At 47.1% G+C, this 26,801-nt stretch overlaps 2 protein-coding genes across 4 annotated transcripts in view; one reads left to right on the plus strand and one right to left on the minus strand.

Moving 5' to 3' along the window:
• The first annotated feature begins 1,287 nt into the window (after positions 1 to 1,287).
• LOC105488268 (small nuclear RNA activating complex polypeptide 5) lies at positions 1,288 to 5,256 on the plus strand. Of its 3 annotated transcripts, none has more exons than XM_011752148.2 (3): positions 1,288 to 1,444; positions 3,659 to 3,748; positions 4,526 to 5,256. In XM_011752148.2, the coding sequence occupies exons 1-3, from the start codon at positions 1,355 to 1,357 to the stop codon at positions 4,640 to 4,642; spliced, it is 297 nt and encodes a 98-aa protein (XP_011750450.1). In that variant the 5' UTR covers positions 1,288 to 1,354; the 3' UTR covers positions 4,643 to 5,256. The 3 variants fall into 3 exon arrangements, with proteins under 3 accessions (XP_011750450.1, XP_024650677.1, XP_070957265.1); XM_024794909.2 differs by having other exon boundaries at positions 1,423 to 1,558; XM_071101164.1 differs by lacking the exon at positions 1,288 to 1,444 and adding an exon at positions 1,512 to 1,619.
• Positions 5,257 to 7,534: 2,278 nt separating this feature from the next.
• Positions 7,535 to 26,801, minus strand: part of LOC105488275 (mitogen-activated protein kinase kinase 1) — a 110,783-nt gene continuing 91,516 nt past the window's right edge. Inside the window, exons 6-11 of the mRNA XM_071101163.1 lie at positions 17,194 to 17,318; positions 14,199 to 14,400; positions 11,744 to 11,808; positions 9,784 to 9,845; positions 9,310 to 9,355; positions 7,535 to 8,583 (exon numbers count right to left, since the gene is read on the minus strand). Of these exons, the coding sequence (XP_070957264.1) occupies positions 8,470 to 8,583; positions 9,310 to 9,355; positions 9,784 to 9,845; positions 11,744 to 11,808; positions 14,199 to 14,400; positions 17,194 to 17,318 (614 nt within the window). The 3' untranslated portion in view covers positions 7,535 to 8,469. The remainder of the gene's footprint in view (positions 8,584 to 9,309; positions 9,356 to 9,783; positions 9,846 to 11,743; positions 11,809 to 14,198; positions 14,401 to 17,193; positions 17,319 to 26,801) is intronic.

Below are 26,801 nucleotides of genomic sequence, written 5' to 3' on the forward strand. Positions count from 1 at the left end.
GCTGTTCAAGTTTAGCTCCCCACCAGGTGGAAAATAGGTTAAATTCTGTAAATATTTAACACTTTAACCACAAGAGGGCACAATTGGAGAACACAATTTTTTTTGGTACTGCAGTAAAATTGATTACCTTTTGAAAAGTGTTCTTTTTAACCAGCTATGACAATAGAGTTGAATATTTTCACCCATGGTTTGAAAAAGTGCCAGAAGGCCACACCTGTAATCCCAACAGTGAGACCTAAGGTGGGCAAAGCACTGGAGGCCATGAGTTCAAGACCAGCCTGGCCAACATGATGAAATTCCATCTCTACTGAAAATAAAAAAAAATAGCTGGTCATGGTACACGTCTGTAACCCCAGCTACTGGGGAAGCTGAGGCAGGAGAATCACTTGAACCTGGGAGGTGGAAGTTGCAATGAACCAAGATTATACCATTGTCCTCCAGCCTGGGTGTCAGAGGGAGACTGCCCCAAAAGTACCAGAAGCATTTTTCAGGACTTATGTGTGTCTTGATGATTATGTTAACCAAGTGTGTCCAAAAGAAATACCCATGAAATGCCTCCAGATACAAGGGGCCCCTCCTTTTTTTTTTTTTTTAACTCATAAAGCTAAACTGCAAATAATACCCTAGAATTAACCTCTTGTCCTGTGTCAAAGTCTTGTTTTGCATCTGGATTGTTAAACTCAGCTTCCCTGTGACAGTCTCAAACTGTCAGACATTCTCAAAGTTCATAGCCACGGTGATCTGTTATCTTCCCCATTTCCAGGGCCAAATCTCAGTTCTTAAGCACATCATTTCTTAGCACGGCTTTATTTTCATGCTCTTTAGTTCTCTATTTTGTGCAGCCTTACCCCTTTAAAGTCCACTGTGAGTCCTACCCTGCAGACCCTCTTAACACAGTAGAGTTCATGTACTACTGATTTGGTGCCTGCCTTCAAATACATGTGCAGGTTTTGTGGAGTTAAAAATAGCCACTTGCTGGAACACCACATTGGAAGTGCTGTTCACCCAGTTATTTGAAACGGTGTTTGACCACTTGGTGTGGAAATGGCCCATCGGATTAAAGGATGGCCAAACCCAAGATTTCTTCAGGTTCTTTGCCGCTCCATGGATCTAATTTCGAAATCCTGATCATTACTCATGAATCAAGGTGTTTTGACACACGCACCCTTCCTGCCCCTCGTCGCCCGCGGAGTGGCCAGGTTACGGCGGGCGCCGGAAGGGGGCGCATCCCTCGCCTTTCCCCAATGTGGCGGGCAGCCCCGTCTCCCCGCTCGGTTTCCGGGAGTCGGCGATGGCGTCATCACCGAGCGCCGGGCCGACGGCATCGCGGAGTTCGCCTATGTGACCAGGAAACATGCTGAGCCGGCTTCAGGAACTGCGCAAGGAGGAGGAGACGCTGCTGCGGTTGAAGGCAGCCCTGCACGACCAGCTGAACCGCCTCAAGGTGACCCCGCGGCCCTCTCCCGCTCCTCCTCCATTCCTCCCGAGCGACCCCCCAACCTGGGCCTCTGCGGTGCAGACCCCCCAACCTCGGCCTCTGCGGTGACCACCTGCTGCGGTCAGTTCTCCCCTACTCACTATCTGTGGTGGCGCCAATTTACAGGTTTACAAACAAACAGGTATCTGAATCACCTGGGGAGTTTGCTGTGCGCTTCTTAGGCCCCACCTCTCAGAAATTTGACCTCGCAAGTCTAGGGTGAGGCCCAGGGGGGATGTGTGTTTGGCAAGTGCAGTCCTACCTGCTGCTTCCTGTAAATGTTAATGGCCCTCAGACAGCAGTCTGAGGAAGTGCTCCCTCCCGAAGCCTCGCCTAGACCCCTCTGGCCACCGACCCCTTCCTCCTGAGCTGCTGTTTTCTAGTTTGCCTTGGCGCTTGAAATGGCTCTAGTTTTGCCAAGCCAGAAGGAACTCCCAGATCCTCCCATGCTACCAAGGAAGACACTGAGGCCCTGGGAGAAGAGACTTGTCCTAACGTTTGGAGCTTCCAGACGCCATGGCCTTGAGGAGTCGGGATTTAGGCCCACGTGGGCCACTTCCCACACCTGTGCTTAATGCAGCCCCTCAGCCCGGGGTATATAGTGAGACCTCGTCTCTACAAAAAATTGAGACAGGGCCTCACTCTGTCGCCCAGGCTGGAATGCAGTGACACGATCTCGGCTCACTGCAACCTCTGCCTTCTGGGTTCAAGCGAGTTTCGTGCTTCACCTTCCCAAGTAACTGGGATTACAGGCGTGCACCACCATGCCCGGCTAATTTTTGTATTTTTAGTAGAGACGGGGTTTCGCCATGTTGCTCAGGCTGGTTTCGAGCTCCTGAGCTCAAGCCATTAGCCACCTCGGCCTTCCAAAGTGCTGAGATTACAGACTTGAGCCACCACGGCCGGCCTTCCAAAAAAAAATTAAAATTAGCTGAGCGTGATGGTGCGTGCCTGTAGTCCAGCTACTTGGGAAACTGAGGTGGGAGGATAGCCAGAGCCCAGGAGGTCAAGCTGCAGAGTCCAGATTGTGCCACTGCACTCCAGCATGCGCTATACGGGGAGACTCTGCCTTTAAAAAAAAAAAAAAAAAAAAAAAAAGCCCTGGGGAGGTTATTATGCTAATCCCTGCTCAGCATCCTTTTCAGAGTCTTTTTTTTTTTTTTTTTTTTTTTGAGACAGAGTTTCACTGTTGTTGCTCAGGCTAGAGTGCAATGGCACGATCTTGGCTCACTGCAACCTCCACCTCCTGGGTTCAAGGGATTCTGCCTCAGCCTCCCAAGTAGCTGGGATTACAGGCATGTGCCACCACGCCGGGCTAATTTTTTGTATTTAGTAGAGACTGGGTTTCACCATGTTGGCCAGGGTGTACTCGAACTCCTGACCTCAGGTGATTACCCACCTCCAGCTCCCTAAGTGCTGGGATTACATGTATGAGCCACTGGGCTTGGCCCTTTTTCAGAAACTTTAAGTCCATATGAGGTGAGGATTACCAAAGCCCTTTGTAAAATGAAAAGTACACCTATGACATATCAAAATCATAAGCATTTTTCCTTGGGGAAGTTGTATTTTTAGTAGAGATGGGGTTTCACAGTGTTAGCCGGGATGTTCTCGATCTCCTGACCTCATGATCCGCCCGCCTCGGCCTCCCAAAGTGCTGGGATTACAGGCATGAGCCACTGCACCTGGCCTCCTTAGGGAAGTCATAATGCCCTCCACTTACTTGTGTCCCTGTATTCCCACAGTACCCAGTACCTAATGAGTATATCGATGACCACCTCCAAAGCCCAGATTTCCTTATGCTTCAGATGACACCTCTGTTTTCTATTCTTTCCTTCACCTTCTCATTACTGAGTTGACAGCCTCAGGTCCAGGGAATCTCTGAGGAATCAGATGACACTTGGCTGTTTTAATGACACACTTGTACTTTGAGTTGCTAGGTCTGGGGAAGTGGAAGCCATGACTCAGCCAGAGCACCTGTTCAGCCCAGGGGAAAAGGGCTGGAGTCTTTCTTTACTCATCTCCTTAAAAGAGAGAAAACCTAAGAGCCTCCAACTTTCCCTCTAGAGCAACAGAGATAGTTTTCATTCCCTCTCTTGATGCAAACCTTTCATGGTGTGCCCAGCAGTTTAACCACATCCAGTGAAATAGTAAGGAAAAGTGTCCCATACTCTTCTTTTCTAGGTTGAAGAATTGGCCCTCCAATCAATGATCAGTTCTAGAAGAGGGGATGAGATGCTGTCTTCTCACACTGTACCTGAACAGTCACATGATGTAAGCTTAATCAAGTGCAGGCCTAGGAGAGAATGCAAAGTCTGCTCTGCTCCTATGCTGCTTGGGTGGTGAAGAACTGTTGTAAATCACATTACCTAGCTCAAAGGGCTCTGGAAAGTGCTGATAAGAATTTTCTGGTTTAATAAGGTGGCAACTCTACATACCCACCTTCCTACCAGCTGGTTATACACTAATTAATTTATTAAGTAGTTACTAATGTTTTACCTCTATCCTCCTCGTCATCCATTCTGTCTAGTTACTCAGATGAACCCGGGGGAGAGTGATTTTTGTAGGGATATGTCAAAACTCTTGCTTTTTTGTGAATAAGTAACCTTGGGAATCAAGAGTGTGGCTTCAAGTACAAAGCACAGTGCTAAAAGATGAGTTCCAGTCCTCATCATACTCATCTCTTACCAAATGCCCTCAAGTCAGTCAGCAAAATCTTATTTCTAAGTACACAGTATTTGAGTTCTCCCAGATTTTGTGTGTTAAGACATTTAAAACCATGATACAGCAGCACATGTAAGTTGGCACAAATCTTATGGAGCTTTCTGTAATAATGTTTGTAAATGAGGTAACATTCTAGTGAATCAGGGGCATTTACCTTTGCCCCATTTTGGTAATGGAGGTGGGGGTATAAAAGGAAAGTGGCCATACCTCTTAGTCATAAGTACTGGGGATACGCAATTGAGATCTGATTTTAAATCATTTTTAAGAATTTGCTGTTTTGAGGCCAGCAGCTTTCCTACTAATCTGTGATGCCCTTGGCCAATACAGATGTTGGTGCATGTAGACAATGAAGCATCAATCAACCAAACGACCCTGGAGTTGAGCACAAAGAGTCATGTGACGGAAGAGGAGGAAGAAGAGGAAGAAGAAGAATCAGATTCCTAAAGAAGGGGGAAAGCCAGGCTGGTCAGTTATACAAATTGCATTTCTAAGTCTCAGGCACTTCTCCTCAAGGAACTCATCTTGCCCTGGGCCCTGTGATCTGCTTGAAAGGAAAGCAAGAACTATAAGGAGGATGTGTAGTTGCAAAAATGGCTCCATCAGTAACTCAAGCTTCAGAATGTTATGACATACAGAAAATCAAAGATGCTATGTCTTAGCATTGAGCAATATGGGTGGTGCTGTCTGTAATCTGGTCAGATTCGGTTAACTGTTCAAAACAATTTCCTCTGAAATACTGTTGGGAAAGTCTGGCATTTGCAAAAAGAGCAGAGTTTAAATACAAGCCAGTCTTTCCAGTCAACAATGCCTCTTTGAAGAAAACCAATTAAAGGCTGTTTGCATGCCGCTGAATCCTTGTGAGCAGTTAGCTCACAGTCTAGGACAGAAAGATGACAAGGGGAAGGACTGAGGGCCATCTGAGAGCACAAGCTTGCTACCTCTCAGAGGCATTGAAATACTGCATGCTATAAACTGCTTTGTGTAGCTGTTATCACCTCTCACTTGAGACATCACTCACTGGTAAAATGTTTTTATAAATAAATTATAAATAGCCATCATGGAGCCTGCTGGTTTCTAGATCGTGACAGAGAGCAGCAGCAGTTCCTTCTCTGAGGAAAAGATACAACAGGATGGTTTGAAATCCATTTCTAGCCCTTAAAGAGAGATGTGCCATGCTTGGAAGACTGGACTTTTTTTTGTTACTTGTTTGAGACAGTTTCACTCGTTGCCCAGGCTGGAGTGCAATGGTGTGATCTCAGCTCACCGCAACCTCCCCCTTCTGGGTTCAAGTGATTCTCCTGCCTCAGCCTCCCGAGTAGCTGGGATTACAGGCACGTATCACCATGCCCGGCTAATTTTGTATTTTTAGTAGAGACAGGGTTTCTCCATGTGGTCAGGCTGCTCTCAAACTCCCAACGTCAGGTTTTCTGTCCGCCTCGACCTCCAAAAGTGCTGGGATTACAGGCGTGAGCCACTACGCCAGGCCGGAAGACTGGATTTTTGTAACAGAGTAAGAGTTGTTACTTCGTATTTGAAGTTGAGGTTCATTTCTGCATACTGTCCCTTTTCCACTAACTACTATACTGTGAAATAAGTAGTTCTTTAATTTTATAAAATTAATTTCCCCTGCTCAAGCAACAGTAAAAGCCAAACAAAACACAAAGAATCATGTCAAGCAGAACTTATGCAGCAGTTCCCAAATAAAGCAAAGAATACCTTTTTTTGTTAATCCACATTTCATTGAAGTTATTTTGAGCTGCTCTTAGAGGAAACAGCCAGAAGTTTAAATGAGCATGTTCCTTAGAACACACAATGGGAAGATAGTTTGGGAACAAAAAGCATCAAGGTACATAAATTTTGGGGGTCTAATTTAAAATATGAACATGGGTTTGCAAAGTTGGAAAGACTGACTATGAATTCCAGCTCTACCACTAACTGGTCCCTTGTCCTCCCACCTCTTTGCAACTCACTTTCCCATCTGTAAGGTGAAGATACTCACATGTGTTCTAGCAGTTTCACAGGTTGCTATGAGGTGCTAACGAGATCATTTGAAACTCCTACTATCATTGGTATCTCAGTAAGAATCTGGCATTGGGAGCTCAAAACACTGCAAGATTCATGCAGGGATCATAATTCTTGGTTAAAAATTTAAAAACAAAAAAATCTAAGCACCCCTCAAAAGACACCGAGCATGAAAGTGGTCAGATCTGGGTTTTGGATACCAGTTCATAACATTTCTCCTAAGGATGTAGTCTTCTCATTTTAATGAAACATTCTCAGTAGTGGTGGTATCCTGTCATTTGTAAAAGACACAGGGTGTAAATGTTAAAACCCAGCCTGAATGTTTATGTGTTGAAAATGTGTAAGTTGAACTGTTGACTTAGAAAAGCTATACCTCACGGTGAGAAAAAAAAAAAAAGCCGACTAGCTTAGGCAGCAGTATATACAACACTGATCATTTTTAAAAAATCCTGGCAGTATCCCAATTTCTGGTACCTCTAGATTGGCACTACCTACTTAGAAGATTATTTACTCAAGTTTTGTTTTTAATCTAAAAAGGAATGGGCCTTTTATTTATAAATATACATGTTGCTTTTAGTTTCTATAACCTGCCCTTTCAAAGAAAATAATGAGGGGAGAGGTATTGACCAGGCAGCCTCAAATGTACCTAAAAGTTCCCAAAGACTTCTCAGCTAAGGAAAGGGATCCTGTGGCCAGTGGGCCATGGCTTTGTGACATCACTGCCACCTCACAGGCATGACAAAGCCAGCATCAGGCACATTCCTCCTTTCCAGGAAGGTGTGCTTAAGTGGTGAAAGAAGGGAAACCATTGCTTAATGTCGCAAACAGACTATGCTGTCGTGCAGAAAGCTCCCACACCAGGTAGGCAAGCTGGTTACCAGCAAGGCCCTCCTGTGGGCATGACAGCCTGGAAGTGCAGACAGGCCCTCAGCTCAACTATTGGTATATGGAAAATGAGAAGTGTTCTGTGAGATAAGAAATATTTTGTGATTTTTCTCAGATTTGCTCCCAGACCCCCATCTGCTGCTTTTCCTTTGTATAAAGAGATCAAAAGAATATACAGGATCTATTCACAGGTCCCACAAGGAAGGGGGTTGGACGAACAGAGAAGGGTGTGGGATGAGAAGAGGTGGACTGAGTCCAGAGACTGAAATTACAGGAAGCCCCATTAGTCCAAAGCACTGAACTTGGTGTGGTGGTTCTGCCTTCCAGCCTCCTCCTCATCTTCACCTTTCCCCTTCACCAATAATGCTTGGCTCAACCAGTATTTCTTGCGTACTAAAGAAATTGAAAAGCTTACCACAAAAGCAAAAGTAGCTTTCATCCTTTTTTTTTTAAACTTCATAGTATATTTATTAGAATAAGAGATTAGATTTGTTAAACATCTAGGTTAAAATGGTTAAAAGGATTTTCATACAATTTTAGGCACTATACACGTTGTTTACAATAGCATTGGTACTTGGATATGGGGAAAGATAAATCTGACCTTTTAATGCCTTGATCAATTTGTGACATTCAAAATAATTCCACCATTTAAGAAACATTAATCAAAACTTAAAGAGACATACCACTAAGTATCCCACACAGTATATTGAAAATAAATATAGAAATACAACCAGAAGTCTACAGATCACCACAGTAGACAGACTGGTGAAGCCCCAGCTATCATGGCAGTGAAGGGCTCTGGCTAGATTTGGATGTAAACTGCTGAATTCTACATGAAAAGCTAATAATAATAAAATAACATGATGTACACTTTCTGATGCTCATTTTCATAGCAGCAAAGCATGCTTCACATGCACTGCCTGTGAAGGATCTCACAAGGCTCCCTCCTACTCAGAGAGAAAGTATGCCCAGCAAGAATAAAGTACCACCAAATGTCAAAGAATCCCGAAAATACAGGCAGCCAGCCAGTCATGGAGCAGGAACAGCAGTGCAATTGTAAGAATGACTACCCACAGTCACCAAAATTTCACTGTAATTCAGCCTGGCACGCGTTTTGATCATCAACATACACACAAATAGCCCCAAGCACAAAGCCAATCCACTTAGGGGAACAATAATAGTAATAAGAATAAAGACAGTAATATTAAAAATGACAAGAGTAGAATCTTGGCACATGCTGTGTTCTTCATCCTTTGTCACAGGTGAAATGCACATCTGAACACAGACAGGCATGGGAAGGAGGCCTGAAAGTGACATGGCAAACCACTGGGCAGGGGACTCGCTCTTTGCTGCTTCCTAAACACTTAGACGCCAGCAGCATGGGTTGGTGTGCTGGGCTGGTGAAGGCCGATAGTGGAGCAGAGCCAACCTGCAAAATCCACTTCCTCAGCATCAGATCTCTTGATAAAAGCATGAACCTGCATGTAAGGAAACGAGAGAACGTAGTGTTAAAAAGAAACAACAACAAAAACACCCACCAGGAAGGAAAATCCCAAGAGTATCAGGTCTAGAGCTTGTGCTGCACTTGGAAGGAGCACCTGGCACCTGCCCCTAAGCAGCAGTGGGGCCAACTGCAGGCCCAAAGACCCGCTCCATCAGTCACAGCAGCTGTGAGGCCTTGGGCAAGTCACCTCTTGGAGCCTACTCTTGCAGTATGGACACAGTAACTCTGCCTTAAATGCCTCACAGGCTTGTTAGAAGGGACAACGAAAATGATGGACTTAGTGCATATTATGCACAGTCTGGCTCTCCAGATATTTACAGTATTACTTAGCTAACCCCACTGCCACCAAACGAAACAGCAGGCGGAGGGTGACTCAGGAAGGAGGCTGAATGTAAGGTGAGGCAGTCAGTATTAGGGAAAGGCCCCATCCCCATGAAGGTGGTGGGCTGACCTTTTCTTTCCCATGGCCCCCTAAGGCCTTTCTCTGGCATGCTTACTCAGGCTGCAGGGGTCACCCCAGCTTTCCCTTAAACTGATAGGAGGGCAGAGGAGACTGGTGTTTGGTATTCTGCAGCCCCAGGCTCAGCTGGACCACAGTGGGCAGGGAATGAATGGGCTCTGGAAGTACTGCACAGGTGACTGACAGAGAACAACAAATGAATAAACAGGTACTGTAAGAATCTGGAATAAATGGACTCACCATGAGTTGCTTCAAATCTGCTCTCTCTGCGGGGTTTTTTATTAAGCTTAAAGGAAGAAAGACAAGGTGAGAGCTATTGCCTGGCACTGGTTCTAGCTCAAATAACATGTTTGCATGCCTGTCTTCTCTGCACACTAGAGGCTGAGGATTGCCTGGGCTTGACTCATCCTCCGGTTCTAAGCACAATATCATGCCCACAGTAAGTTAATACATTCTTGCTGAATCAAAAAGCAATGTGCCAATCCCTGGAGAGCAAGTACCAAAAGGAGCAGCTACTACATCCATGATGTAGTTAGACATGTCACATAAGTCTTGGCACTCTAAAAAAGGGCTTATGGCAGCAGCCGAGAATCATCAGAGGGGAGGGGAAAGGGCAAAGCTGTGCCTGCAGAAGCAAAGCTGGTGCTTCCAGAAATGGGGTGGGGAGCCTGACAAATCCAGAGTACCCTTCCAGAGAACAAGGAGCCAACTTACCATTTATTCACAAAATCTTGAAATTCCAGACTGAAAACTCCACTGGGCAATTTCGGAGGAGGCTGCAAACACATGTTGAGATAAGAAAAATGCCTGGCTCCTTGCTCCAGCCATCTCCTCTCCCCATCCCACCCCTCCTGCCAGCCAGTGCTATTTTTTTAAAGTCTTCTCTGCAGTCCAAAGGCAGTGCTACTCTCATCCAGTCAAGGAAAGGCACAGGTGGAAGGCCAGTGCTGCCTTTTGGGTAACCATTTTGGAACCACTGGTCTCAAATAGCACACTTAGAACTGGGACCAAGGCAAGTCCACTCACTTGTCTGGTGATGTTGAACTAACCACTGTTCCTCTCTGAGCCTCAGTTTACTCTTCTATGACACGAAGAGGTTGGGCCTAATGATCTCAGGGACCCTTTTAAGCTCTGAAACTCTACAATGGTAAATCTTGGAGTGCGACATGGAAACGTAACTAGCAATTTACTGGCAGCAACAGCTAGGGGCACATGCAAACCACCAGGCTGGCCCAGGTCTGACAGCACCTGCAGAAGCAAACCGGTTTTTAAAAATCCCTTTTCTGAGCCCTAGAGAGGCAGTGCAAAGTTGATGAAACATGAACTGACAGGGCTGGGTCTGGAAGAATGTTACCCGCACACTCCACAGCGAGGCTGTTGTCAGATCCCAGAGCGATCACGCAGCGCTATACACTACAAGGCTCTGGAGCACTGGGCGCACGGTGTTCCATGCAGTCCAGGAAATGTGGGCCCACTTACACACCCGGGCTGGGAGCTGCGTGTAGCTTCTTTGGGAGGTGCTGACCCACAGACATAATGTCCATGATGTCACTGCTCTGATGTACAGCCCCAAATCTCATTTTTAATTTGAGATTAAAAATGAGACACTGATCCCCTAGTGCTCTTCCTCGGAGGGCCATGTCAGTCTGATCTGAGGTGAGGACTAGAACTCAGCTCTTAGAACAGTAACCCAGAGCAAGTCCTACTCTGCACACTGTCCCTGCTGCTGAGGGAATCAAGGGACTATTCAAGGGAGAGAAGAGACCAGCAGCTTGGCCTCCAGAGGCAGCATCCATTCCTTCTAAACAGGAAAGAGCTAGGCAACAGAGGGGCTGTGTGTCAGCAGAGGCTGCAGTGGATCAACTGCCATGCGGCCAAGCCTCCTAGGAGGTAAGAATGGGAGGTGGGAGGTGGGAGGTGGTGAGGAAGAAAGAGCACTGGGTGGGAATGACATGGACTACTTTTCATCTTGGAGGCTCAATTTCCTCACCTGTTTGAAAAGGAACCAATTTGGCCTACCTCAGCAATGCTTGGGAGAATCACATGGGAAATTAATGTGAAAATTTGGAAGAGAGCAGTGCACGCTAGGAGACCAGCAATGGCATATCTAACCTCAGATATCCCTTCCCTTAATATGACTACCACCCGGAACCACCCAGCTTAGGTCCACAGCAGTAGAGGATAGATGGCTTTTTTTCTGACTCCTACAAATGCAACATGCTCTGCCTCCCTCATTATCCTTAAGCAGCAATGATCTGATCCTGAAACTGCTTTTCTACAGCCCGTGGTGCTTAGTATAAAGCTGTGCATATAGTAAAGAGAGGTATATTAAACTCTAGTAGACTGAACCTGTGACGGGGATGTTTTTTGGTTTTTGTTTTTTCAGAGCCAACCTCTGCCTCCCAGGTTCAAGCAATTCTCATGCCTCAGCCTCCCGAGTAGCTGGGACTACAGACGTGCACCACCATGCCCAGCTAATTTTCATATTTTTAGTACAGATGGGGTTTTGCCATGTTGGCCAGGCTGGTCTCGAACTCCTTAGCTCATGTGATCCACCTGCCTCAGCCTCCCAAACTGCTGGGATTACAGGCATGAGTCACCGCGCCCAGGATCTGGGTGTTTTCTTAAGATGAGCAAGTAAATTCCAAGGTGAAGGAAACCAGGCAGTACTTACCTCGTTGACTATGTAATCCAACAACTCAAAAATTGCCATGGGAGGTCGGCTGTCCATTCCATATGCTACAAATTTTATAAAAAGAAAAAATACTTCTCAGAAACAGATTACTTCTTAATATGAGGCAAGGGGTTGGGTATAGATCCCTGGGACCAGAACAGGGTCATGGACAATAAAAATTAAACATCCACAGATAAGGCTTGAACACAGAGGGGACCAGCAAAGGCAGGGTACAAGTCTGGGCTCTGCCACATCTTAAGTTCATAACCTTTGGCAAATCAGTTCATTGCTGAGCCAAAGTTCTGAGTTTTGTAAAGCACAGACATAATAATTATGTCTGTCCTTTCCCCCTTCCTTCTACTGAGAGAGGCACAAATGAGATAGCAGCTAAATAACTAAAGGACTTCGTTTTAATTATCCATGAACTTGCGTTTCTTCCTTTTGTCTCCTAGAGTCACAGGCCAGTCTCAGAGGCCACAGCCACCAGCCCCTCCAATGACCTGCCATCAGCTACCCCTAGCCCCCTCTGCTTTCCCCTTTATACAAACTCTCTCTCATGTGGACCTCATGGAGGTATAGGGCAGGTATCCCTGGCCAGACAGGAGCTACATAAAAAACAGTTGGCTAGGTCAGGCTATTCCCTGAGTACCAGGTTTACTTTCCAATATTCACATTCAGAGAGGCAGGTGGTACTGCACAGTGTTTATCATCTTGGGAGTCAGACTTGGCCACTTACAAGCCTATGTGGCCTTGACAAGGGCCCTGTGCCTCAGTTTCCTCATCTTTAAAATGGAGATTATAATCATATTCACAAATGAAATGCTATTAAAATTCTATAATGTAGGCAAATCCATGGACACAAAGTAGATTAGTGGTTGTCAGCGGATCAGGCGAGGGGGAGTGGGAGATGGGGTTTCTTTCTGGGGTAATGAAAATGTTCCAGAATGAGACAGTGGTGATGGCTGCACAGCATGGAACAATATACTAAAAACCACTGAACTACATACTTTAAAATGTGAATTTTGTCTTACGTGAATTCTATCTCAATAAAAAAAAAACTACCAAAAGTCATGATTAAAAAATTAGAACGCAGTGGCTCACACCTAAAATCCCAACACGTTGGGAGGCCAAGGCAGGAGGATCACTTGAGCCCAGGAGTTCCAGACCAGCCTAGTCAACATAGCGAGACCTCATCTATACAAAAAATTTTAAAAATTAGCCAGGCATGCCGGGCGTGGTGGCTCACACCTGTAATCCCAGCACTTTGGGAGTCTGAGGGTGGCGGATCACCTGAGGGTCGGGAGTTCCAGACCAGCCTGACCAACGTGGAGAAATGCCATCTCTACTAAAAATACAAAAACTTAGCCGGGCGTGGTGGCACACACCTGTAATCCCAGCTACTCGGGAGGCTGAGGCCGGAGAATCGCTTGAGCCCGGGAGACGGAGGTTGCAGTGAGCTGAGATCACACCACTGCACTTCAGCCTGGGCAACAAGAGTGAGACTCCATCTCAAAAAAAAAACCCAAAAAACTAGCCAGGCATGGTAGCACAGTGGCACATGCCTGTGGTCTCAGGTACTCAGGAGGCTGAGGCAGAAGGATCACTTGAGCCCAAGAGGTCAAGGCTGCAGTAAGCCATGATGGCACCACTGCACTCCACCCTGGGTGACAGAGCAAGACCCAGTATCAAAACAAAAACAAAAACAGCCTGGGCGACAGAGCGAGACTCTGTCTCAAAAAAAAAAAAAAAAAAAAAAAAAAAAAAAAACCCCAGAAATTAGAAGCCAGGCATGGTGGATCATGCCTGTAATCTCAGCACTTTGGGAGGCTGAGGCAGGAGGATTGCTTGAGCCCTAAAGTTAGAGACTAACCTGAGCAACATAAGGAGACTATGTCTCTACAAAATAAACAACAACCTAGCTGGGCATGGTGGCATGTGACTGTGGTCCCAGTCAGGAGGCTGAGGTAGGACAATCACTTGGGCCTGGGAAGTTAAGGCTGCAGTGAACTGTGATCGTGCCATTGCACTCCAGACAGAGTGAGCCCCTTCTCTCCCAACCCCCCAGATAAATTATAGCCTGTAGTCCCAGCTACTCTGGAGGCTGAGGGAGGAAGACTGCTTGAGCCCAGGAGTTGAAGACTGTGACTAGCCACTGCACTGGGCAACACAGCAAGACCCTTAATAATAAAAATAATACAAAAGGTTAAATAATGTATACAAAGTCCTAAGTGCAGTGCCTAGAACATAGTACATACTCAACAAATGGTAGGAAGTAGTTGGTAATAACACCACCCACCTGGAGACCCTTGCTGCTTCCTCCTAGCCCTAGCCTGGCATCCAGGGACAGAGAAATCAGTCTTGGCAGAATGTACAGAGAATCAGCCCTCCAGAAACCCCTGAAAGTAAGGGACCCCCCAACACACAGTCCAAGATGGGGACACACCAGGCTACTCACAGCTAAGGGGCCTCCCGGGGGTCCTTGGCCTAGGTGGGGTCTCAGCTGCATCTCCCTCCACCTGGCACCCAAACATCAGTTCCAGCTCCTTGGCATCTGGAGGAGGGATGGGATACCTCCCAACCGCCATCTCTACCAGAGAGAGTCCCATGCTCCAGATGTCTGACTGCACAGAGTAATGAGTCCCCTGGAGTCTTTCTGGCTGCAGGAGAGACAGACAGTTATAAATACCTGACCTAACATGGACCCCTGGGTCTGCTAATGCATTTTCTCTTTTGTCCCTTCTCAATAGTTCATATCCTGTTTCAAGAGCTCCACTAACCTCTTGAATTTGGCCTTCCACCTACCCCCAAACATTGTGTTTACCAAATCCTAGCTGGCTTCTGTGGCTTTGACCCCTCATCCCTGCTCTCTCTCTCCTATAATCTGGCCTAAACTGACAGACCACATGTAATCAGCTGGGCCCTGGCTGCCACTTCAGCCTGTGGTTCCAGCTTTACCCAGCTTGGCCACAGTCTTGCACGCACAGGGCAGCGTGTCCGAACCCCAGCATGAGTGGCTCATCTTGTCACTGAATGTGAAACATGAAGCTTGTGGAACGCGGGTTGGGAATGAGGTGTGCCGTGGATACATAGAACAAAAGATCTTGGGTCAGTGGGCCTGAGACTTAAATCCCAGTTCCGGGACTTACAAGCTAAAGGATCCTGACTATCAGCCTCATCTATAAAATGGGGCTGCTGCTGGGCCAGGGCGCAGTGGCTCACGCCTCTAATCCCAGCACTTTGGGAGGCTGAGGCAGGAGGATCACATGAGATCAGGAGTTCGAGACCAGCCTGGTCAACATAGCGAAACCCTGTCTCTACTAAAAATACAAAAATTAGCTGGACGTGGTGGTGCATGCCTGTAATTCCAGCTACTTGGGAAGCTGAGGCAGGAGAATCATTTGAACCCGGGAGGCAGAGGTTGCAGTGAGCCAAAATCACGCCACCACACTCCAGCCTGGGCAAGAAGAGCGAAAACACCGTGTCGGAAAAAAAAAGGTCGGGGGGGGGGGTCAGCTGCTGATGATGAAAATGACAGTAACAATGACATAAGAAAACTCTACTTAGGGTTACTAAGAAGATCAAATGACAATGTATGTCAGATGTTGTAAAATGCTGTACAAATATTGGTTGATACTGGTGGGAAGAGCCAAAGAGAAAAAATGTATACAGTGCTATGTAAAAGCATTATTTTTAATGAGCATTATTTGAAATAGCACATGTATTTCAAGAACCCTACCGAAAAAATATTTATTCTGGCCATAGTATATTCATTTAGACATTAACTTCTCCTGTAGCATTTTTCACTAACTCCAACACTGGACTATTTTGGAACTGACCATATAACCACAAAAATCCAAACCATTAAACCCTTGACCAGTAACTCCTAGGGCCTGTTAATGGATTTTGAACTTGAGAGTTGGCAGTCAAATGGCCCAGGATGCCAGCTGCTCAGTTATTAGACATTTAGGGAAGAAACAATAAGGAGATGACAGAGAAGGAGTTCTACTGTGGATCACTGGAGTGGAGGGGTGGGGATGTGGGTCAGTGCCAGGTGAGTGATGTTGACAGTGGCTGGAGTCACAGTGGGGGGTAGGTGCCAGCAAGAAGGAATGAGGATGTGTTCACACTGGGATCTGGGCACAGGTGCCAAATCCTCCCTAAGAGGCAAATGAGGGTGTGCTGTGCAAAGGGCATCTGCCTGGCAAGGGGGCAGCTAGCTTTCAATCCTGGCTCAGCAAGGTTAAGCAGGCAGGTTGCTTAACCTCCCTGAATCTACACTTCCTCACCTCTAAAATGGGAACAATAATCTTTATTTCCTGGGACAACCACATGGATCAAATGAGACCTTCCAGGGACATGACATGTGCTTTGACAGAGAACACATACAATGTGATCTCAGTTAAGATCTGAGCCTCTGCGCCTGTCCCCCCTTCCACACGGGCCTGCACTCCCTGCCACTTCTGTAAAGACTGCCTACTCACTCCAACGCTTCTCCACTCTGCCACACTTCAGCACTGGCCCAGACTCACGTTTCCACCTTTCCGAATCATTCTCAGAAATGTGCTATCCATGTACCCTCCCACTCAGCCAACTAAACATCTACCCACTTGCCAAGCATTCCCTGAACACCTACCACATGCCAGGCCCCACGCCAGGCACTAGGGACAAGAGAGACACCTTGTCCCTGTCCCCAAGGAACTGGTGATATGGAGGAGGGAAGAGAACATGCTGGTGTTGCCATAGTGTGAGGATAGCCCCACACAACACTCTGGTGACAGTGGGAGCCAGCAGAGCTGGGAGCAGGAGGGAAGACGCCCAACACTGGGTGTTGGCTGAAATGGAGCAGAGACTCTGGCGTGGGGTCCAGGTGTGCTGCAGTTAGAGGGAGGAGTAAATGACTGACAGACATAGTGAGGAGGGAGAAAAGAGGCTGGACAATTCTGAACAGACTCTCAGGAGTTGGGAGCTACAAGATACTGAAAGGATGGGCTGCTGAGAAGGCACATTAAAAGCCAATGCTCAGGTTTCTACCTTGGGAAACCAGGAAGATGATGCTGTCTATTTACTGCTAAGAGAAAAGGAGGAGGTGAGGTAGTTTGAGGTGGGTCATATCTGAGCATCCTGGGTTTGTGGAGCTAAAGACCATCATGTAGAGATGCCCAGAGGGGAGCTGGAGCTCACAATCCTTCAGAATGAAAAGCTGCATTCTGGAGCTGCACAATCCTCTCAGTGAGTCAAGGCCCCAATATCCCAGTTATGCTCCAAGGCCTAAGAAAGACCAAGACCATCTTCCCATTCAACTTCATCTCCTCAGGGAGGACCACTGTGCCTCCTCCCTCACTTCTCGTCCCCCACCCAGCACAAGACTCTGGCTCCACAGGAAAGATACCCACTGGGCTCCTATCCCTGACCGTACAAGAAGCTCAAGCAATGGAAACTTCTGTTCATACCGACATGTAGGACCTTGTGCCCACGAAGGAGTTGGCCATGGAGTCGATGAGCTGCCCGCTGACCCCAAAGTCACAGAGCTTGATCTCCCCACGGGAGTTGACTAGGATGTTGGAGGGCTTGACATCTGCAAGGAAGAGAAAATAGAAAAGGAAGGAATTGACACAGGTAGATTGGGGAAGAGAAGGGTCAGCATTCCACACAGACCAGCCCTGACCCTGAGTCCCAGGACAACACCCCGTCCGCCATCAGGCAGCCCTTGGCTTGCAAACACTGTACACCAAGGCCCCTTGTTCCAAGTTCAAGAAGCAACTGTCAGGAGATGAAATGAGCAGCTGCTTTAGAAGTAGAATAGAAAGACAGTCGATTTCCACTCTGAGAATGCAGACTTGGCCAGATGATCCACAGGCAGGAGTCCGTTATCATGAACAGTCAGGATTTCAAAGTCTGTTGCTTCAACCACCCATACTGGTAAGACATACTATCTATGGTTGGATCATGAAGGAGGCAGAAAAAAAACAGTAAAACCTATCTGCTTGCTGAAGCTACACAGGCTAGAAGGGGACAGGGTTTGGCAGGAATTCCCATTCTAGACCTCTGCACCAGGCACAGAGCATGTGGGTTTTTTTCTTATGAGTATGTGTGGCAGGGTGGGAGCTGAGTGATGATTCCATTCCACTGGAGTCACTCACCTAACAGCCTACACAGCTACATCTACCCTGCCAGTCAAGGGGAACCCCTTGCTACCTGGCGCTGGAACGTGAGAGGGCTTAAAGCTGCTCCTCAGAGGCAAAACAATGTTCCCATCCCCCTTCCTTGCACTCTTATTATCACCGCATCCCACCCATCTGGTCACTGTCACAAATACCAGTACATTGGCCCTTAGTTTGCAGAGACCTAAATTTCCAAACTTTTTTTTCCCCACTGTATCCTCTGATTCATACAAGTGTCCTGTAAAGTGCATAGACCAGGGTCAATTATCCTCATTTATAAGTGAGAAAACCAAGGCTGGGACTTGGTGAAGGCCCCTGGAGCAGGGCTTTGTGGAACAGACATCAGCAATGAGACTCACGTTGAGGGCAGACCATGTCTAGGGAAATCCTTAATAGTCGTAATATAGACACCACATAGGACATCTAGAAAATCACAGAAAAAATCCAAACCTCCTATGATACAACCCAGCAGAGTCACTACTAACGTTTCATTATTTTTCCCTTCAACACTGTGTTATATGAATGCATTTATTATTATTTTTTTAGACACAGAGTCTCACTAAATTGCCCAAGCTGGGCTTGAACTCCTGGGCTCAAGCAATACTCCCGCCTCAGCCTCCCAAGTAGCTGGGTGGATAGGTGCGGGTCACCATGGCCGGCTATTTATTCTTAAACAGATTCAAACAGGTCTATTTAAGTATCTTTCCAAGGGCAAATTGAAAAACAAAAGCTGGCGGTGCCTCATGCCTATAATCCCAGCACTTTGGGAGGCCGAGACAGGATGATCACCTGAGGTCAGGAGTTCAAGACCAGCCTGGCCAACATGGTGAAACCTTGTCTCTAATAAAGATACAAAAATTAGCCAGGTGTGGTGGTGCACGCCTGTAACCCCTAGCTATTCAAGAGGCTGAGGCAGGAGAATCATTTGAACCCAGGAAGCAGAGGTTGCAGTGAGCCAAGATCGTGCCACTGCACCCCAGCCTAGTGACAGAGTGAGACTCTGTCTCCAAGAAAAAAAAAAAAGGCTAAGGCCCAAGAGATCCAGCAACTTGTTCAAAGTCACACAGCAAAAACTGGGTAAAGCTGAAAGCAGATCCCAGGCCCTCCGACACTTAACACCTGTCCTCTTCTACCCACCCTTCTGCCATGGTCTAAGAGTCGCCACCTACTGTCCACTGAGCACCTGCTACCTTACCTGTGGGCTCTGTGTGGGCACCAGGCAGACAGCAGGCAAGAAACTGACCAAGTCCCCCACTGTCATGAAGCTTCAATTTTAGTGTGAGGAGACAGACAATAAATCAATCAATGAACAAATGTGTAACATCAGGTGGTCTTAAGTGGCACAAAGAAAAACATAAAACCCAGTCAGGCATGGTGGCTTACACCTGTAATCCCAGCATTTTGGGATGTTGAGGTAGGCGCATCATTTGAGGTCAGCATGGTGAAACCCTGTCTTTACTAAAAATATAAAAATTGGCTGGGTGTGGTAGCACAAGCCTGTAATCCCAGCTACTCAGGAGGCCGAGACAGGAGAATCGCTTGAACCCAGGAGGTGGAAGTTGCAGTGAGCCAAGATCATGCCACTGCACTCCAGCCTGAGCAATAGAGTGAAACTTCGTCTCAAAAAAAATTAACAAAACAAAACCCTGTGAAGGCAGAGAGAGTAAGGGGGGTACTGCCATGACAAGGTGGAAGGAACGGCCCTGTGAGGAGAGGACACTTGAGCAACTATGTGAACAGAGAGAGGGAGTGAGCCACGCAGCCTCTCAGAGAACCATGAGGAGATTCTGAACTTCGGGAGGAGAGGGGCGAGTTCTGTTCTTTCCCTGGGCCTAGTGTTAGGACAGGGCGCACAAACACTTCAGCCAAGGCATGAGTCCAGCAGTTGCTTGTTGGAGTTGTACCTCCTCATCCCACCATGCCCATGGCCCCTCAGAGGACAGGCGTGTGCCTGGCCTCTGGAGGTCAGGAGCTCAGGATTTGGAAAATCATGCTGAGAATGGAACGAGACTGAGAAGGGTAAGGGCTGTGACAGCGCCTGCTGGGGCGGCACACCAAGGCGCTCTGACACAAGCCCTCTTCCACACCTCCCACCCAGTGCCATCGCCTCTCATCCATGCCAGGCCACACGGCACCAGGCTCCCTCACCTGGCCCATACTCTCCCCATGGGCTGTTTAGGCATGACCTGTTAGGCCTGTTTTAGAGTAAAAGAGTAGCACTGGCTAGTGACACAGAAGCCCTGTGTCAAATCCTGACCCTGCCACTCACTCTCCACGCAGCCCCGAGCAAGTCACTTGACTTTTCTGGGCCATGGTTTGCCATGAATGAAAGAGTCACAATGGCGGTTCTCATACCATCACAGACCAGGATCGATGTAATAAGGCGTGGCATATGAGCAGCACACCACGTTATAGGAATAGAGAATGACTGCTTCACAGGCTGCCCTCCGAGATCAGCAGTTCACAGAACCAGACACCTCTCCTTCCCCACAAGAACACAGTCTCCTCCACCCAGGCCAGCAGCTTCTTCCTTTGCTGGCTCAGACACCTCTCTTCAGGCTGCAGCTACTGCTCAGGCATGACTGTGCTGCATCTAGCTGTCCTTGTATCTGATCTCTATTCACGTGGCAAGCAAGCCTCCCTTTTTCAAACTTACATAACACAGCTTGCCGCCATCCCTGGCTGTGAGCTCCAGCTTCTCCCACCCATTCCAGGAAACAATACTGCCTAGGAGGCAGCAGAGATGCAAGGGGTTGGAGAGGAAGAGAAGGGAAATTCTAAGGGGCTTTTCACTGCTGGACCACATTGGTCCTGGGAGCCAGATCCCAGAGGGCCTCACAAGAAGCCACCTGGAAACCTGGGCACATGAGATCACTGAACCCCAGAGCACGCTGCCAGAGCTGCCAGGCTAGGACATCCCTCTTGTCCCTGTGCCTGCCACACCCAAGTCTAGCTCTTCTCTGGGGATGGAAGAGAGGCACATGATGGCAGACAAGTCCAGAGAGAGTTCATTTCTTGACCTCCCTCAGCACCCCACACTTGCTTCCCACAATAGCCAGGCGCTTCACACACTGTTCCTGTCTCCAGCATTTTCTCCCTCCACCCGCCTGCACAGAAACCAGCACTCCTCCAGCGGGACAGCCCCTGCACAGAGCCTGCCATGGCTCCCCTCTGCCTCAGAGCACAGTCCCAAGCCCCTCTGCCCAGGTTTCCATGCCCTTCACTGTTTCCTCCTTTCCTCTCCAACTTCTCACCACAACACATCTCCACATCCACTTTCTCCTGGTTGGGGCTGCTCTGCCTCTCTAACTGCCCCTGTGTAAGAGTCTCGCCTTCTCTTGTGCTGGTCCTTGCATCTAACAAGTAGTCCTTTCAAATCACCCTGTCACCTCTACTCCTAGGTGCCTAGTTCTTCTGAATCCCCTTCTCAACTTGGGATAATGCCCTGCTCCTGGAGTCCTGGGAGGATTAACTGGGCTTCCTCTCATTCTCCTAGCAGAGCCCTCAAACATTCAAATCACAGGCCCAGTCCTTCTCTACTTAATGAGGCCACCTCTGGGCCTTGGGTTCTCTTTCTGATCCTTTGTTAACCGAAAGGTGATGCTGAGAGGGCCCCCAGCAGCTGGTGGGCCAGGCTGCATTCTGGAGGAAGCATCAACCACCCAGTAGACTCCCAGGCTCATAAGCTTCCCTAGGAATCCCACAGGAGGCTGAGATCTAATAACCCCAATTCTGCTCAGCTTCTGTGACAATGAGTATGGGTAACCCCTCCTTCCTCAAAAATGAACAAGGAGGTTTTATGAAAAACTCAGAAAGTATGTTCTTCTCCGGTATTTTCTGTCCCAAAATAACACTATTCAAAGCCTCCTGATTTTTCCCTCAAGAGCACATATTTTGAAGTTTAACTATTAAGTATTTTCTAACCCTCTAAAATAAGGTGTTTGGATAAAACAATTTAGGGAGTTGTTTATTCTAGAAACACAGAGTATCTGCACTGAGCTATGAGTAAAAAGGACACAGGGATTGTTACCATCAGGGGAGACAGAATCCAACAAATGACAAGAAAACGTGCACGTGTAAAGGCAAAGATGAAGATGTGGTCAAGGCCCCGTGGACTAGTTCTAAATTCTTCCAACTAGGTGGGATGGGTGCCACCCATTGGATGATAGCCTGAGTAGCTGACAACACCCTGGCAGGCAGATGAATCAAGGTGAATCTCAGCCTTCTATGTGTTTCCACTATATCCTAATACCTTCATTTTGTTTGGTTTAGGCTAATATTAAAAGCAACTTAATTCCCTAAGGCAAGATGGAAGACGATGGGGCCTGGAAGAAGAGAAAGGCAGAGGAGGGGTGGAAGTGGGGAGCCCAAAAGAAAGAGAAGAGGTGGGGCTGGGCTCAGTGGCTCACACCTGTAATCCCAGCACTTTGGGAGGCCGAGGCGGATGGATCACGGTCAGGAGATCGAGACTGTCCTGGCTAACATAGTGAAACCCCATCTCTACTAAAAATACAAAGAATTAGCCAGGCGTGGTTGCAGGTGCCTGTAGTCCCAGCTACTCGGGAGGCCGAGGCCGGAGAATGGCCTGAACCTGGAAGGCAGAGCTTGCAGTGAGCTGAGATCATGCAACTGCACTCCAGCCTGGGTGACAGAGCGAGACTCCCTCTCAAAAAAAAAAAAAAAAAAAAAAAAAAGAAGAGGTGGAAGGAAGGAGTGAGGGGCTGCTGAGAGGCAAGCAGAGTGACACAGGGAAGCTGCATTCTTGCTTATCTGTGACAAAGGCTGAATCCAAAAGTAGATAAGCAACAGTTAAAGGATTTAAAAAATAAAAAAACAAAGGCAAATGATTTTTTTAAAAGGCAACTTTAGGCTTCAAACGACCTCTTCTTAGCATCCTTGGCAGAGCCTTAATAACTCTCCCCACTGAAGATGAAGAAACAGAAAGGGAGCTGACTGGATGAGTCAAATTGCACCCTCTACAGAGCCCCTCCAGCCATCCATGGCCTCGGGGAGCTAGTTAAGTAGCAGAGATAATTAAATTCAGAGAAAATCCCCAACTCTTCAATTAGCCATTACTCATAACCTCTTTTCCCCCACCCAAATTTCCTTCCCCAGGAGCACTGGAAAAAAAGCCAGAATGCAGCTGGGAGACTAGGTGGGAGAATGAGAGGTGCAGGTGAGCCTAGCAGGCCTACGAAGATCCTACAGCAGCTCTGGTTTATGGAACACCTGCTGTGGCAGACCTTTTAAATATACTAGCCTCTGTTTTTGTTTTTTGGGGGGTGTTTTTGTTTTGTTTTTCTGAGACAAAGTCTTACTCTGTCACCCAGGCTAGAGTGCAGTGGCATGATCTCGGCTCATTGCAACCTCTGCCGCCTCCCCAGTTCAAACACACTATCTTCTTTAATCCTTACAGTAACACTGTGAGAGAAGCATTATAAACCACTGCACACAGATGAGAAACACTGAGGCCCACAGTAGGGAGGCGTCACCTGTCAGGGTGGCACAGGGAGCTAACGATAGGGCCTAGGGTTAGAACTCAGACCTCTGAGGGAGCATTCTCTCCAGGATCTAGAAAATCAGGGCCCAGACAACAGGACTAAAGGCAACCCATAAGAAGCTGTACTCCAAAGTTTCAGAAGAGCCCTTATTGAGCTGTGGCTGGGGAAGGAATCACTCACATTACAGATGTAATGAGCTTTACTTCTGGGAACAAGGATTTGACTTGGGACAGGCTGAAATCCCTGAAATTCAGTAAGGAGAGAATAATTCTCCACTCCAGTTTAGCGAGTGAGCACGATGCTTCTTTCTCAGCTCCAGCCCGTTATCCTTCTTGACAAGGCCAACTGCAAGAAATGTGCTAGCAGCAGGAACCACTTTCAAGTTTATCTCCCTCACTTTCAAGATTTTTACAACCAAGCCCAGCAACTGCATTTTCTTTTCTTCCTTCCAAGCCTCATTAGTTTTGAAATGCTTTCCTTCTCTACCTTCCCTACACTTCTCTCTGCCAATTCACTGCTCATCCTCTGACCCAGAGGGCCCATAAACCCTGACAATTAAACACAGGATGATGTTGCAGGAGTTTAGGATTTGCTTTTCATTAGCACACAACATTCCAATAAATTATCTAAATTTTTAGGCCGGGCATGGCGGCTCAGGCCTGTAATCCCAGCACTTCAAGAGGCTAAGGCGGGTGAACTGCTAGAGGCCAGGAGTTCGAGACCAGCCTGGGCACCATGGCAAAACTCTAGCAAAAATACCAAAAAAAATTATCTAGGCATGGTGGTGTGCACCGGTAGTCCCAGCTACTCAGGAGGCTGAGGCATGAGAACTGATTGAACCCGGGAAGCAGAGGTTGCAGTGAGCTGAGATTGCGCCACTGCACTCCAGCCTGGGTGACAGTGAGACTTTGTCTCAAAAAAGTAAAATAACATAAAATAAATTATCTAAAATTTTAATACAGAATGTAACAAAAGCCAGAGCGAAAGGTATAGGGGGTTACAGAGAGAAGAGAGGTGTAATAAAAGGAGAAAGAAAGGAAAGAAGAGCAGTCAAGGGAAATGCTTATGAATCCCAGATTCCCTAACAGCACTCTTTTTTTTTTTTTGCTGAAGTGCAGTGATACGATCATGGCTCACTGCAGCCTCGACCTCCTAGGCTCAAGCGATCCTCCCACTTCAGTGCGCGCCACCATGCCCAAGTAACTGTTTCTGTTTTTGGTACACAGGGTCTCCCTGCTTTGCCCAGGCTGGTCTCAAACCCCTGGGCCCAAGCGAGCCTACTGCCTCAACCTTCCAAAGTGCTGAGATTACAATTGTGAGTCACTACGCCCAGCCTGATCTCTCGTTTTTAATGACCCTTCATAATATTTGGCAGAATAGCCCTAGTTTACAGAGATGGAAATTGCGGCTGGAGGATAAAATCTCTTGCCAAAGGTCACAAAATAACATGAAAACAGCATATTTTCCCCCCACCAGATTTGGACTACCTCAGAAGAGCTGATACGCAATGTATCACAAAGCCAATCAACCACCTACAGGCAGCAGAACAAACTTGGCTAACTTGAGTACTTCTCATATGCTATTCAAGAAACGGAAATTAGCTAAAAATCTGTTTTGACCTGCTGAAGGCTAATTTTGTTCAGCAGGAGAAGTGGGAGGTAGTGAGGTGGGTGTTAAAACAATGACAAAAGAAGATAGGCCAGAGTTCTGTTCATTATTAAACAATGAGTAGGAAAGAATTTCTAGTAATGTCACCATATTTACGTGACCCTGCTCCACCAAAGTACGGCCTCCCCATTTGTGCCTGGGTCACAGCTTAACATAATTCACCAAAAAAAGTCTGGAAAAAAGGTCAGGAAACTACTCACCAGTTATTTCTAGCTTGGGATAACCCCTAATGGAAAGACTTAGAAGAACGTGTTTGACAATTTAAAGACAGATGTCAGGCATTCCTTGTCTCCCCATCATACATACTTCTTTGGGGCAAATGCAGCTTTAGGTGGAGACTAACGATCAGAGAACCTTGTCCCTGGCTACAGGGCAGCCCCCTGACCTAGGCTTGGCTACTCATAGCTCCCTATCCCCTGGCCATGGTGATCTCATAGGTCTGGGCACATGACCCCTAAGAGTCCAATCAGGAGTCCTCGCTCAGAACTTTCTAATTGAAGTGAGAAAATTCTTCTGATAACAAAACTGTAAAGCAGGAAACCATGGTTCCATCTGGTAGACAGCTGGCCCAAGAGAAGAAAGCCAACATCGAAAAGGAAACAAGTGAGAGAGAGAGATCTAACAGCTTTTTATTTTTTATTTTTTTTGAGATGAAGTCTCACTCTATCGCCCAGGCTGGAGTGCAGCAGCATGATCTCAGCTCACTACATCCTCTGCCTCCCAGGTTCAAGCAATTCTCCCTGCCTCAGCCTCCCGAATAGCTGGGACTACAGGCACCTGCCACGATGCCCAGCTCATTTTTGTATTTTTTAGTAGAGATGGTGTTTCGCCATGTTGGCTAGGCTAGCTAAGAGCATCTTTTTTTTTTTTTTTTTTTTTTTTTTTTTTTTTTGAGACGGAGTCTCGCTCTGTTGCCAGGCTGAATTGCAGTGGCACAATCTCGACTCAATGCAACCTCCCGCCTCCCAGGTTCAACCGATTCTCCTGCCTCAGCCTTCTGAGTAGCTGGGACTACAGGCACCTGACACCAGGCCCAGCTAATTTTTGTATTTTTAGTAGAGACGGGGTTTCACCATGTTGGCCAGACTGGTCTCGATCTCTTGACCTCGTGATCTGCCCTCCTGGGCCTCCCAAAGTGCTGGGATTACAGGCGTGAGCCACCGTGCCCAGTAGCTAACAGCATCTTTTTAAAGCACATTTTAATCAAAGTATAAGAGCTAATGACATTTGAGCCCCTAGATATAATTATCCATCAGGCCAGCTGTATTCCTATCCTTCCTGGAGTTTGGTTAGCTGATACAAAAAAACAAAACAAAACAAAAAATCATCTTTATTGTTTGAGCTAATTCAAGTTCACTAGCAACCAAGAATCTTAACACCCAGTGATTCTTACCATCAGCTGGCATCATAAATTTCATTATTAAGTAGGTCGTTTAGTGTGGTGTGGAAACAGCACCACTAACCTAGATCTGGAGTTAGACAGATCTGGGTTTGAATCCTAGCTCTATCATCTACTAGCTCTGTGGCCCCAGCCCAGTTCCAGAACCTCTCTGAGCCTTTCCTTGACTGTCAGGTGGGAATAGTAACTCCTACCTGCTAATGTCTGGTGGTACTAAGTACTCAAATCAGGAGGCTTTAAATGTGAGAAGCACAGAAGTTAGAGTTCAATGGCTCTTGCAGCTTGGAGGGAAAATAAAAGCTAACATTTATTTCAGAAAAAAAAATACA

Source organism: Macaca nemestrina, chromosome 7 (genome assembly GCF_043159975.1).
Source record: "Macaca nemestrina isolate mMacNem1 chromosome 7, mMacNem.hap1, whole genome shotgun sequence".
NCBI lineage: Eukaryota > Metazoa > Chordata > Mammalia > Primates > Cercopithecidae > Macaca > Macaca nemestrina.